The sequence below is a fragment of the Gasterosteus aculeatus genome, chromosome 20 (genome assembly GCF_964276395.1).
Source record: "Gasterosteus aculeatus chromosome 20, fGasAcu3.hap1.1, whole genome shotgun sequence".
NCBI lineage: Eukaryota > Metazoa > Chordata > Actinopteri > Perciformes > Gasterosteidae > Gasterosteus > Gasterosteus aculeatus.
The window spans coordinates 15963647-15978081 of record NC_135707.1 but is presented as its reverse complement, the minus strand read 5'-3'; the positions used below and the strand labels follow the sequence as shown (position 1 = coordinate 15978081).

Sequence of the window (14435 nt, the reverse complement as noted above, 5' to 3'; positions counted from 1 at the left end):
CGCAAATTGGTCAATTACTGCAGCGCATTGCTACTGACCAATTTTCTTTCAGCTCCATCCGAGTGAAAATAGTGGTAGTCGTTGGATGGAATAAAAGACCCCTGTTGTTTATCTAAGACACTGAGTCATATAGCAAAATGCAGACCACATGTAACCTATGACATAGTCTGATTAATGGCTTTATAATCACCTTTTGTGAGGGCGGGCAGAGATGGGACTGAGGAGGTAGGTCGGCGGAGGACTGGAGAGCTACGTCATTAGTTGTCTGTGGAAAACAATTCTGCAGTCTCATGGACACCTAATGTCTTTTGTTTGTGGACTGATTTGTCTGCACACCGTATTAAACGTTGTCTGGCCGAATCATAAACATGGCGATGGAACGCCTTTGGTCTGTACTTGACGACAGATCTTTTTGGATTTGCGACCAGGCGGGTGAAGTAGAGCAGTTTTCAGTATTAATTATGTTGAGTACAAATAGGATATAACTATTAGGACAGCGGAGGAGACCATAGATGTCTCAATATTATCAGCAGCCAGTGGTGACCTTGCTTTGCTTTGATTCAGATATCAGGGAAGTGCAAGGAGAGTGGTGAAGCCAAAGCTCTCGTTCATCTCCAGTTCCAACCTACTTTTCGCTTCAGCTCCACGTAGTGTATCTAGCAGCTGTCTTGACCTGCAGACACATGCTAGTCATCAGTGAGTTAGGCCGAGGTCAGGGGCTTCTTGAAGTCTTGGCGTCCCAAGGGACCACTTCATCTACGCGGTGATCTCACCGGCAGACCCCGCTCTGCTTGTTATATTTTACTTATGGTGTCACCAGTGGTAATTATCCATAGCCACACATGCTACCAGTTACTTGTGTATTGACTCGTACGAGCGCTACGGTGGAGCATGAGGTACAAATCTGGAACGCCGGAGCGTTAAATTGCATGACGTTTCCCTATGATTTAATAAAACACAGGCAGCCACGCTACAAAGCCATGTCGTCTGTCACTTTAGCCTCAGTAGACGTTTTTGGATGTCTCGGTGACCTCCAACCATTACATCAGCTGCCACGTGGCTGTAGGGAGGCCCACAAGAGAGGCAGGAGGGGAGGCGGGGAAGAGGGGCGGGGGGGGGTCTTTATCCCTTCACTCGTCTTGCGGTAGCACACAATGACGGTGGCGTCCACGCTCAGAGCCGTAGTGACCTCATGCAGGAGAGGAAGTGATTAATGAGGTCAGGTAGTCCTCTTGGTGACGCTGGTCTTCCCAGAAGCAAAGGAAGGCGGTCTAGTCCCCCCTGGGCGACCTCCCCCGACTGCTTTACCATATGTGCCCCTTTGACCCCGCTTCGCTAAGACCCCCCTGTGCTTCTGTGATGCTTTCCTCAAATGCACACCACAAACAGAGCACGCAACGTACTTCTTTATCATATTCTCAAAGGGGAAATAGGATAGGAATAAAGTGAAAATAGTGTATACCTTAAGTGTGGGCTGACAACAGAAGTGTCTCACACACACACACACACACACCTGTGACCTCAGCCTTGTGTTTGTGTATAATGCGGCCTGTGAAGCTGGACCAGAGTGCATATAATTTTGTCCAGATGAGCTTTCCTAGCTGTGACTGCAGCCTATCTGGCACCCGTGCTGTATATTTATTTTGAGATAATCTAAACCGTTTGAATCTAGGATTGATTTGCAGCTGTTTTCAGGGTGCCAACTCTTGCCACTGTGTCAGCTAGAACCATTTACACATCCCACCGCAGGCCGACTCGGCACGAGCAAATTCTTCAAGCCGAGGCTCAAGTAAAACATTGCGGATATGGCAGATGAGGCATTAATTGCGTAATTGTACGCATCTGTATCGTCTGGGTCAGTTGCGATGATGTGGACGAGGTGTCGGGGCAGAAAAAAGGGAGTGCATGCCCTTTCAACCACTCATCTCTCAGTCCTTTTGAACTCTTACAGCTCCATCATCTGTATCAAAAGTTACAGCCCTTGGCATACAGCTCCCAAAGTGTTTCTTTTCTCCGCTAGATTCTCTTTATTTCACTCACTGAAATCTGAACCTGTTGTGATTTAAATTATGATACAGGGTGTATATATCTTTCATTCTTCAGTTTTCTTCAGCAACAGTGATATGTCTCAAAGCTGCAGGTACCTCGTTGGTTCAAAGACAGGATTCCAACATGCCCTAATAATGACCTGCCGGTGAATTAGATTGCTCTGGCCTGGCTAGAGATGAAGTGTGAATAAACTCTACAAGCCTGCAGTGGGCTGCCTGCTATCCCTCGGCAGTGATTTCATCACTTCTTGGAGAAATGTCATGACTCGTAGAGGTCCACGTGGCGCAGAGAGAATTGAGAAAAGGAGAAACAGAAGACGACTGGAAGCAGCAGAGGAGGGTGTGCGTGGAGGGGTATCAAGCCAGGGAGGAGAAATACAACAGCAGATTCAGGCCTTTTCCAATTATCAAGCCCCCCCCTCTCTGTCAAGTGCTGACAGTACCATGGCCAGCCTGTGCTGTATCCAATTAAATGTACACTCGTCCAAGTTGTCTCTCCTTCCAGACCTTACTCCATCAACCTCATGCCCCACTAATGTCTTCCGTGCCTCATGTTGAATGCATAAGGCAACATATGCAATCCTTTAATGCAGTTCCGATCCATAGCTCCAAAAGCTGCTCCTTTTTTATAATCAACCAGCGAAAGTTTACGTTGAAGCGAGCACTTCGATGCTACGTCATGGAGGACATAGTTTCAAGCTCTAACCCATGTCTAGACCAGAGAGGGTCCAAATCCCACATTACTAGCACATGAGAGCTATATCCCAAACCTACAGAGAATTAGAGTAAGATGATTCGCGAGTAACTGTTGTGCCCCCTCCCCCCCCAAACGCCACCACTACCCACCGGTGTCTTACCTCCTAAATCTGCGGGCTGTCTGATTATCACCTCAAACCAGTGAAAACGATGCACATTTCGTTCCATTTTTTCCACATGCTATTAACTGGTAATTAGTGGTAGCCCAATACCAGTGTAAGGGAAGCCCCACAGATGGAAAACCACAATTTTAGAGTGGCATAAATACCCCTTTGGGCAATGAATAACAGCCCTGACTAAGCTTTGACAGCACTACAGGGTACACCGTGGCTCTTGAATATTCAAACAAGAGGCGGCAGTAGATTTAACGATCAATTAGCAGTATAGGATGCTGCAGGATGAGGGGTCCTTTTCTTTTCGTCCAGACATTACACAGCCAGCAAGCGCCGGATCATAAGGTGAAACCGCACACATGCGGAGGACCGAGCACATGCTTGCCAAGGTCTTTCATGCTGTTGTGGCGGAAACGTACTGCACATTTGAAGCGTATTACATACAGTTGCAGAGGAAGGGAGATGGGTATGAAGTCACGCACATGTTAATAGGGACGATGGCCACATCCTGTTGAAATTACCCCGTGTCTGTTGCGGCTTTCGACTTAATGAGAGACTGAGTGTATGTGTGCGTGTAAGGGGTAAAGCCCTATAGGCCAGTCATTATCCTACACAAACTAGCCGTACACAGGACTTTGCTGCACGCTGTGCGATGGGTTTAATACTCCACAGGTGTTGGTGTCTGATGTTACGGAAGGTCTGGCAGATGTCTGTGTGTTTCCTCGCCGAGGTCCTGCCTTTGGAACTTCTTCAGCTGAACCCACAATTCAGATCAGAGCCAGGTCACCGCCCTGTTCATCCCCTTCCAAGACGTCCTCCTCTTGAAAACCCACCCCATCAACAAATGTTGTGGTTACATTCTGAATGCAGGTAGACGACGTGGTTGTTTTTATTCTGAGCACGGCTTTGAAAGTTGTCTGGCATAGCTGTGGTGAGAGAAAGAAGAGCCTGGAACAGTGTGAGAGGAGCCGATGGAGTAGCCTAGATCCCCTAATGGTGCTGTGGTCTGTTGCAGTAAATAAATTGGAAAAGCAGCCGCGGGGGTCACGAAGTAGACCAATTGGGAGACAGTAGGTTAAAAGGCTGCGGATGCGGAGGAGGACGACGAGGGAGGGGGAGGAGGGGGACAAGTCCAGAATAAATGAAGGAGATTTGGAACAGGAAGCGCAGAGAGACAGCGCAATGCAACAAGGGGGTAGTGAGTCGAGGTAACCCACCCATAACCGATCTGGAGGTTTTCATCAGTGTGCGGTTGGAGCACAGACACTCCATTCTCCTCGCCCCACAGTGGGTGCGTGGGGGCCGCACTGGTGCGGTTGATCTGCCACAGCCTAGGGTGACGTCAGACCTCACAAATGCTAAACCTTCTGGGCCGTTTCGTCAAGCAAACACCTCTGCATGTTAATAAGCAGCAAGACAACAAGGGTAATCGAGCAGTTGGGCGTGCCGGTTGGATTATCTGTCAGTTGCCGTCTCTGCTGGGAAAACCGTAAACTGTCTCGTCTTGTTTTTCAATCTTGCTGTTATTTCCATCCACCGTTGCTTTCCAACACACATGTCAACATCACTCACACGGCACGTCTGGTCATCCATGAGCCAAAAAAACAAAACAACAGCTATCGTTGAACGAGGGAGGACTGCCGGTGTGGGTTTGGGAGACGGTTGAAGGATGAGCAGATCACAAGGAGTGACATCCTTAGTCCCTTCAGGGAGGTAGGCAGGCACATGTGCATGGAAAGGGGAGGCGGCGACCGATGGGTGCTGGGGTTCTCACTCCCATCCACCCCCACCACCGCCATGCTCAGCCAACCTCGGTGCCACCGAGGCCCTAATCAGCAGGATGCAGAACATCTCCAGGGGCAGCCTAGCCAGGCATCAGCTGCCTGGTGACTCCCTTCGCCCCTTCTCTCTCTCTCTCTCTCTGTACTTACTCCAGTCTTAAGCACAAACACACTTCCTTTGCTGCTTCCTACACCCGTGTCCCTGTGTCTTCTCCTTGACTGCACCTCACCCATCTAGTGCCTGCCACCGATTACCACAGGACGCAGGGGACTGAAGCGTGCTCTATCCTCCTCAACAACGACATTTCGCTCCAGCGCTACAACAGAGACTAAGAGAGCCACAGAGAGCGAGGGAGTGTGATTTTTTTGATTTCCACTCCAAACTGTCCAAAATATCTTCTTTTTTTACAGTGTCATCTCCAGCTTCCACACATGATTGCGTAATCATTGAAGAAGTATCTTTCCCTCAGCTGCCATGCTGCCAGGGGTTTCAACATTTATGAAACCTTCGAGGTATTCAGATTGACTGCCAGTGCCGCATCAAACGCATAAATCACTCACCGAAAAAGGAAAGCGCAAACTATGCGAATATGAGGAAGGTGTTACGGTAAAGCGTCTGTTATAATACCTTTTCAATGACGGCTGCTCGCCAATGATTGGACAACATACATAATAACACTTGCAAGGTTGGCAATGAATTGGTTTCATTCTCGTATGAGCCATCGATGTAAATTTGGACAATGCAAAGACAAACAGGATGCTTACTCATGACATATTTTTACTGCAGCCCCCAGTGAGTCAGAAAGTGGTGTGAACTAAATCAAAACCAACCTCAACTGCCACAGCTGTGCAGTGCAAGCCGAATCCGTTTAGCCTCATTTGTGAGGTGTGACGGAGAGATGTTGATTCAACCTCATGTGGACTTACAAAGGTTTGGAATGAAAGTGAATAATAACCTGCATGCACAGAGACAGGCCTGTTTATAACAACACGTCGTCCAACAGCTGTCAAGTGCCTTTGACATTGGGGACACGGGGATGTGCTGACAACATTTATTTACAAAATAATGATAATTGTGTGACACGGAAGGGGCAACTCTGTTGGGTGAAGTGTTGGTTGGATGATAAAATACAACATCTGCTACCTGATATCTTTAAATCCAGTCAGCTACAAACTCAATAACTGCTCCTATATATATTATTAGTACGCACAGCAGTTTCATTTGGAATTGACGACATTGAAGGGTAAACTGACGCTCAACCTTAAGGACATACACACACGCCTCTAGATCCCCCACCTTAAGTAAACCAAGATGTCAACGCAGTGTGATGGTAGAGTGCAGAGAAAGAAGCACTGTGCTGTGGCGAGGCTGACGTGTGATATTTGCGTGTACGCCAAGCACAATAGTGAGAGACGATGGTCCTGCTCTATACTAATTGAGTCAGCATGCACTGATGCTGGTCCAACCGACCGTTTGCAGCAGTAGATGACTCCAGAGAACATTAATAAAACGGCAGAAGAAAAACCTGCAGAAACATATGTCACTACCTAGTGAGGGTGCACGTATGCATCAACTTATATAGTCTGACTAGCAACGCTAATTTAATGAGCTGTTGAATATTCTGTATGTTGTTAAAATCTCATACACTCATGTCTCTTTAGTGAAAGAATGCAGAAGGTTTATCCATTGACTTTGTAGTTGACCTGTACTATTTTGACAGTAGTTGACCTGTACTATTTGTAGTCACAATTTAATCCTGCAGAATGAGCTGTAAGAGTTTTGCAGATAGTGTTGATTTGAAAGCACATTACATAATTCAAAATTAAACTAAAAGAGGCCGATTTGATTGAAAGATTTCTTTAGTAAAAATAGGAGGAGAGAAAAGACTCAGTCATCCAAACTTCACTGTCACTAGCTTGTTGCTGGACAGCACTAAATGCACATCTCAGTGACCACCTATGCTCTAAGGACAGCAAACTAATAAGCACAAAGCTAACCGGGTACCAGATGAACACGAGTGTGTGCAGTGAATCTACGAACCACAGAGCTGGTGACCTACCTGCACTACAGGGTGGCTGCCACACAGCGCCTTCACGGCCCCTCGGCTGCCTTCGGTCTCATAGTGGGCCCTGTGGTGGGACTTTGGCTGCACCTCGATCTGCAGGTTGTATGGGCCGGAGCACGACGGGAGCTGCCAGTCAAGAGCTGGCAGGGATGGACTGCAACAAGATGACACATTTATATTATTAGGAGAAAATAAAAACACACAACACGTCTGTTTCATACTCTACCGCTGATTTATACAACAGTGTCTTTACTTTTATGGGAAAAACATTTGGTAAATCTTTGCTGAAAAAACGGTGTGTAATGGTGTGTAATCTAATCAATTAAAGTAACTCCTTGACGTGCAGAACTCCTCAGCCCTTGTATTTTAAAAATAAACCAGACTTAGACCTGGTTAGGGACCATTGAGTTTTGTATTAGGTGTGACAGGTGGGAGTCAAGAAAGTGACAGTGAGACATTTCTATACATTTTGAAACAAATATCAATCATAAAATGATAGCTGTGTAATTCAAAAGAACAGCCACAGTGGTTTGAAGACAATAGATGGAGTTATACCACCGACTAAGGTCAGCGATACCCCATGATATTTCTTTCTCAGAGCTGCAGCTGGCCGCCCTTAACATCATTGTTCTTGAGATGGAGAGTCAGAGCTTCCCACGTGAACACCGAAAAGATATCTAAAACAAAACAAACATGTGCAAGACAATATTTCGCTATGCCGGATGCCTGGTGAACGCAGAGCCCTGACCCGGAGGGTGGCTCAACTGAAAACAATCTCTGGCATCTTTGTGGAACCAGCGGGCTGTTTGTTGACCCAAAACGAACTGATTTCCCCCCACGGGGCTTTATCGGCCCAGTCAGGGCATGACATCAGGTTAGCCACACAGAAAGAGATGGGCTGATGGCGCGACGGACCACAGCAGCCAGCCGACTGATTAACCCACAGACTGCTTCCCTTTCAGTCAGGCCTGTCACCATTGCTTCCTGTTGCTCACTATCTTAATCAAACACTTGATTTCCTCCAGGAGGCTGCCTTATTGGCTTGGGAAAAATGCCACGACGGACACAATTGAAACTGAAAAAGCTTCTTTTGCTCAAAAGTCAAAATCAATGATCTAGTATATGAGTTCACCCATGTTTGTGTGCGGGTTGCCATGGCAACGATGCTACGCACATGCTTGCGGGGCAACTCCAGTCCAATAATATTTGTGTAATAGTTTTGATCTTCAAAGTCCTTTTGGAAGTGAAGGGCATGAAACATTTGGATTTTTTCCTTTTTACATGGCCTTTACGATGAATTAGCAACAGAAAATGGAAATGAAAAATGAAAAAATGCAGCAACGTAATAGTGTTATTGGATGAATGGTTTTTCCTTTAGACTGTCTGAAAAATCTTAAAGTAAAGCTTTCGGCCAAATGTGTTTGTCAAAATAAGTTAACATCTGTGTGTGCTTTAATATCTTCTCAAGGCAACTGAGAGACAAGACGGACGGGTTGGTTTTCATATTAACTGCAGTGTTTCCCATAGGATAACAACTTTACAAGGGGGGTATTAGTCGGGCCAGCCAGGGGGTATTAGTCGGGCGGATTGCGCTTTCTGCCACGTGTTGGGGCGTAGCTGGCGTGCAAAAAGATATATATCAATATATAATATATCCCATGGTATATGATTCAGAAGCAAAATGTTTAATTTAACCTGCTTGTGATGGGATGCTACCACTGCAGAGTTGGGTTAAAAAATAATATCATGGTAGGGGACACACTGAACTGGTTGGGTTTTTATGCTTTATCTTTGCTATAGTAATACAAGATTGCTAAACTGGTTCCACCTACCTGAGGTAAGGCTTGGGTTTAGACCAGGAGTAAGGATGCTGGGGCACATCCAGGAACCCTCCACAGTAGCTCTCCTTCTTGAGGGCCAGGCGGGAGGGGTAGTCCTCATGGCACAGCTCCCCATCGGGGTCCAACTTCAGGCTCATGGAGTGGTCCAGCATGGTCTTTCGCGTCTTGATTGGGATCCCCTCCCCCATGTCCACAACCCCATCTGTGGTTAGAGCGTTGATGGCGGCCACGATGGCAGAGTTGGTGTACTGGTTGGTGTTGGCCTGCCAGATCTCATCTGTTACACTGACCCTGGGGGATCCATGTGGGGACGGGGTGGGCGACTGGTTGGGTGAGCAGGATGTCTGACGGTAGGTGGTCCCATTAAAGCTGTACTTTCTCTTGCCCATGCCGCCGTTGTTGACTCCGCCGCCTCCACTGCAGGAGGGGGAGTTAGGCCGGGAGCCGCGGGGTTGTGCCGGCCAGCCTTCCTCAGCCACGGCTCCTATCTGAGGGGAGGTGGAGGGTGAATGGAGAGGGGGAGCGACGGGGCCACTGGCGTGTGGGCAAGACATGAGCGTTGATGAGCCTTTGGGAGAAACGCAGGGAGACTGCCAGGGAGAGTTCTGTGGGGAGTTGTCGTAGTTGTAGAAGCCCGACTCGTAAGAGGACGCCTCTGAGTTACAGCTACGGGACGAAACGCTGCTTGCTGGGCTGAGGCAGCTGGGGTCACGGTAGCCGTCGGCATTGGGCAGCGTCAGCGTCACGATGGAGTTGACGCCTCGCTTGATGATGTGGTCCTCGCTATTGCTCTCCTCTACCTCATCCTCGGGATACTGGCTGTAGGCGGTGATCTCAATACGGGGGCTTTCCAAAGCTGGGGCCCCATTGGGTCTCAGGCCGTGGGACAGGTAATAACCTGGGGCTGCATGGTTATCATTTTGGAGGCTGTAGCCTGTCTGGTGGCAAGAGGAAACGGAGATGACTGGGCTTGACTGTAGCGTGTGATACTGGGTAGCGAGGCAGGGGTTGCCCATTCCCACCGGAAGGGACAAGCTGACATTTGGTGTGTAGCTGTATGCATCTGAAAAGAAAAAGAAGCATATTGTAATTATATGGTATAGGATATGACAAAAAAAACACTGCAAAAGCTCAGAAGCACTACATTATGGTGCTAATTAACCATGATTATATTTTAGAACAAAAGCCCTTTACAAATCTTACCAATGTGTCCCGGAGCAAATGACTGCCTCGCTTCTTTATAAACATCTGGAGAGACTTAGCAATCATCTCCGAGCGTTTTACTGTTTGTGGTGGCTGCGTAGTCGCGAGATGCACTGCCAGTCTGTTTGTTTGATCAGTTCATCTAAGGCTCCATTTGGCACTCCCTGCTGTCATACGTACTCTACCCGAATTCCTCCAGCAGCGCTGATGGATGCCTTATTTGATTGATTCCATCACTCACTGAGTGAATTAGTCCCTCCCCTGTGGAAAACTGACAGCACTCTCGCATCGCTCTGAGCATGTGATTAAGTCAAAGAGAGTTTGCTGCAGCGTTGCACACAGATGGTACTCACACACAAACGCACACAAAACAAGCGGGCAAGGAGATCCCTGGCAGACAAGTGCACTGACAGCAGACTCAGTCCGAGGAAGCAGGTAACAGGTATGCACCTTCGGGTGGCCTCGTAGCGGCACATGTTGTAAAGCTAATGTCAGCCTTTGAGTTGACAATGTCAATGAGGGTACAAGTGGTTAAAGAATGAAAACCAATCATTGTGAAACCCAGTGAAGGGCATTTCCCTTGATAGAGCGCGCTATATTTGTCAATCACGATGCTGTGCATCACATGAAAGGATAAATCCGTCACACTAAATGTGTGGGTCTTAAAATAGGTCACAGGTCTATTTTCAGAGGTGATGGTGCGCCGCGCATCAGAAAAGCTCAGCATACAACACGTTGAGTGACGCCTAGGACACTTTTTCTATGTGGCCAGTGACGGTCCACCTTAACAAAAAAACGTAAAACAAAAATGATAAAAGGATAAATGTTTAAATGAAATAAGCTTTTTTGGGGGGCTAAACACAGACACTTTTACTGCTTATTTTTTGATATATATAACATAAAATTTGCAAGCACAGAGACGTGCACTCGCACTATGCAACATACAGGACAGACAAAAAAGAAAAGACACCATCTACTGTACCCACCTCCTTCATGTTCTTTCTGGACGCCCTGGCTGTACTCAAACACAGAGCTGAAATCAAACTCTCTCCCCTCATGCAGGAAACTCATCTCCGGCGACTAGGTTACACACTAAGATTCAACATACAAACGAGTGCAGGCCTTCGGCTCAGTCCCCTCTGATGCTCTTCTCCTCTGGTTTACCCTCTTCTAGTGCTCAGCAGATGATAATGCCCTGCCCACTCCACCCGATGGGACACACCTCCTCATTTCAGGTCTGACTGACTTTGCCTGATAGCTGCTGTGTGTTTTTTTCTGTTTTTGGATGTGTATGCTGTGGTGCTCTACGCCACAACCCACTTGACACCTCCTAACACCCACTCAAACACGCACCGGGGCTTTCGCTCCCGTGTGCTGCATGATCTTGAAGCGTGGCTATTTACTGGGTCACACGCTTCACGTCTGCTAACACAATTATTGCAGATGATCATTTGCAGGCGGAAGCCAGTAATAATAATATTTTTTTTTAAATCAGTCTCACACTCAAGGCAGAGTCGTTCCAGTTGCATCCAGTGCATTCGAAACGCAGAGCAAGCAGAGTTCATTTGGAAAAACATCACACAGATTATAGCGTGCTCTTTCAATCCTCCACAAATTTTCCCAATTACGCTATCACGATCAAAACTCTCTCCCCACAGCAAAAAAACAGCGTGACTAAAGAATGGAGGCTTTTATCCACAGGGATTGTGGTCTATAGGCTGGGCTCAGACTGACGGGACCTCAGGGAGAGATAGGTGGTCGCCCACAGAAGTCATCTGTAGCCTGTGGAACTAAGAACCCAGGGGCCACATATCACACATGGCTGACTATGGGCTATGGCAAAACACAAGCCAAGGGTGTGTGTATATGGGTGTGTTAGTTTGTGTGCATCTTTACGTCTGAGTTTATGTATACGTGTGATAATAAAGCAGCCCTTGGCATATTGCTGAAGCACGTCTCATTTTCAAACACGCTACCAAGAATCCCAAAACGCACAGATCTCAGTTTTCACTCTCTCGCTCATACACAGACACGCATACACGTCTGCAACCAATTATATGGCTTAGGACTGAGGGACTGAAATGACTATTAATACAGCCCGCACCCGTCCGTCTGAAAGCTCAAAGACAAAAAGAAATCCACAAAATCCACAAAAAGCCAGTTACATAAGCACTGGGAGACACCGAGAGTTAGGACAGACTTTCAATGACTTCTGATGGATCCAATTTGTCTACGATAAAGTGGCTTTAAATACAGAAAAAATAGTTTTTCTTTCTAATGGTAAACCAAGGCTGAATCATTAAACTAGAGCATCCCCAAACAAGGCCCAGGGGTTGACCTCTGATCGTGCTGTGCACGGGAAGAATTAAAAGTGTTTGGATTTTGCATTAAGAGAAGTTCAGGTGAGAACAACAGCGTCAATATTCTTTGCATAAATAGAGAAGCACCTGCAAGGGTGAGTGCTAATTTGATCTATATGCAGAGAGCAATCATGTTTATGCATGCAAATATTTTCTAATAACTAGTAATCATTCATCACACTGACCAGATAACAGTACAGATACTTGCACTTGTGCCAACATACCTGCATGAACCTTAATCGTGGAATAAAACAAAAACAATTCATTTGCAATTCACAAGAATTACTTTTCACTAATATCGACAGCGCGTAAGTGTAAAGTGTAAATACGCTGTTTGAAACGTGGATTGACGTTACCTTCTTCTGCAGACTTCATGTCGGCGGCGAGAAAGCTGAGAAGCTGGAGTCCCCGCTCCTTACCGGCTGCTGCTCCGAAGCTGAACTTGGAAATGACGCGCGGGCAGAAGGTATCCTGCATTCAACAAGCGATGCGCGCAACTTTCTCCGGATAAGGAGAAAGGCTGAAAACCAGCAACGCCGAACCGACACTTTCGCGAGGAGCTGAATCACTTCACGCACCGTGAAATGAACGCATCGCTCGCGGCCGGGGCGCACAACTTGCGAGCGGCGGCGGCGCGCGCGCTGGAGAAGAAGTCTGGTGCCGGTCGGGGGCGGAGAGGAGCGAGGCGCGCAGGTAGGGCTGCTGCAGAGGGCGAGCGCGGATGAGGTGAGTTTGACTCTCACAGCCCTGATGAGTCTCCCCGGGTGGATGACGCAGAGAGCGGTTTGTCACAGGGGCCGGCTCCCGTGCTTTTAAAGCTGGAAAACACCCTGCGTGCTCCCGTCGGTGCGCCGCCCATCCACGGATGACGCGACCGGCTCCTGCAAACCGATGTCTTCTGCAGCGGGATCCCATCGGTGGAGGTGGGAGGTGTGTTTAAGATGTGTGCGCGCGCGTGCATGCGCGCGCGTGTGTGTGTGCGTGCGTGCGTGCGGGTGTGGGTGTGGGCGACTGACATGAAAACAAAACAAAAAAATAATAAGAACGAAAGTTTACACTTGAGTCGCAATCGGGTTTTTGTGTTTTACATAATTGGCTTAAGTCCATTCCAATGAACTTTCACAAACTGAACCTATAAACCTTGTCTTAGATTATGCATTCTGTTGCATTCAAAAATGAGGCCGGACGGACAGAGGTCATCGCAGATCAAACGGTTAGAATCAAATGTATTTAATAAAAGAGATGGTGTTGTGGTAAAAAGAACATCTTAGCTGAGGAGCCGCTGGTCTCAGCCACCAACAGGCCCCAGGTCAGTCCTTTGACCATCCCTAGTGCCCGTCTGTCGCCTCCACCAGCGAACTCCAGAACAATGGTTCCTACAGGTATTTATACCAATGCTTAAAGGTGTGAAAGTCAGTGTCCACACCTCTGGGAGTGGTCTTCTGGTGAGTTCAATGTAACTCGGATTTCGATTGACCCTTAGTCAATATCAGTTGTTGTTCAAGTATTACATGCATGCATTCCAGTTGATTACATTATATCAAATACAATCATAACTGCATTGGTATTATTCTATTACAGTTGCAGAATTAGTGGTTTTACAATATTGTCTTTACTTTATTGATTACACAGTTTCAGAATCATGGCTGTATTCTGGTGTACACTATATGCATTTTTATTAACTTTATGAACCGGGTCGTATATTTGTTTCTAATATCCTACAATTCTAACATCCTTTTATTTTCAGTTGTGTATCTAAAGATGTGGGTTTCATTTTTCCTGGGCAGATTAAGGTGGGCCAGTTGTGCCCAGTTGTGTGAGTTTTAGATTGTGAAAGTGTGGCTTCAATGTTAATTAAGGAGTGAAAGTTTATGATCGTTAGTATATTGTTCACTTTAATGACCAACAAAGCTGACCAGCATACAGTTTACCTGCTACATAAACCTACCACAGCTCAGTGATAGTTACTGTACATAATTAGGATACTATTCCTCCGTGTTTTTCAGAAGCTGACCCTGACCTGCACTTCCCTACAGAGGAAGGGGTGGAAGAGGGGGGGGGTCTCCTCAACAACACAATATCATATTTCAGTACACTTCTACTGATATGAACATACTGTCCTTCCTCGTTGGGGCAGATGGTGTTATTATATAATCACTGACACTATTCAAACATTCAGCAAAAAATCAAAACGCAAATGCTATTCAATTTCAGTTTCACAGTTTTGCCCAAACCAAGTATCCCGAACCACGGAGGGAACAAACACA

At 46.9% G+C, this 14435-nt stretch overlaps 1 protein-coding gene across 2 annotated transcripts in view; it reads right to left on the bottom strand.

Annotated features, from left to right (window-relative positions):
* The window catches only part of LOC120810967 (nuclear factor of activated T-cells, cytoplasmic 1), a 52755-nt gene extending 39674 nt beyond the window's left edge, over positions 1-13081 (bottom strand). Inside the window, exons 1-3 of one of the 2 annotated variants that reach the window (XM_040166018.2) lie at positions 12525-13081; positions 8597-9668; positions 6759-6918 (exon numbers count right to left, since the gene is read on the bottom strand). In XM_040166018.2, coding sequence (XP_040021952.2) covers positions 6759-6918; positions 8597-9668; positions 12525-12645 — 1353 coding nt within the window. In that variant the 5' untranslated portion in view covers positions 12646-13081. Of the gene's footprint in view, positions 1-6758; positions 6919-8596; positions 9669-10794; positions 10978-12524 lie in introns of those variants that run through there. The other variant, XM_040166019.2, reaches the window with a different exon arrangement.
* Positions 13082-14435: the final 1354 nt, after the last annotated feature.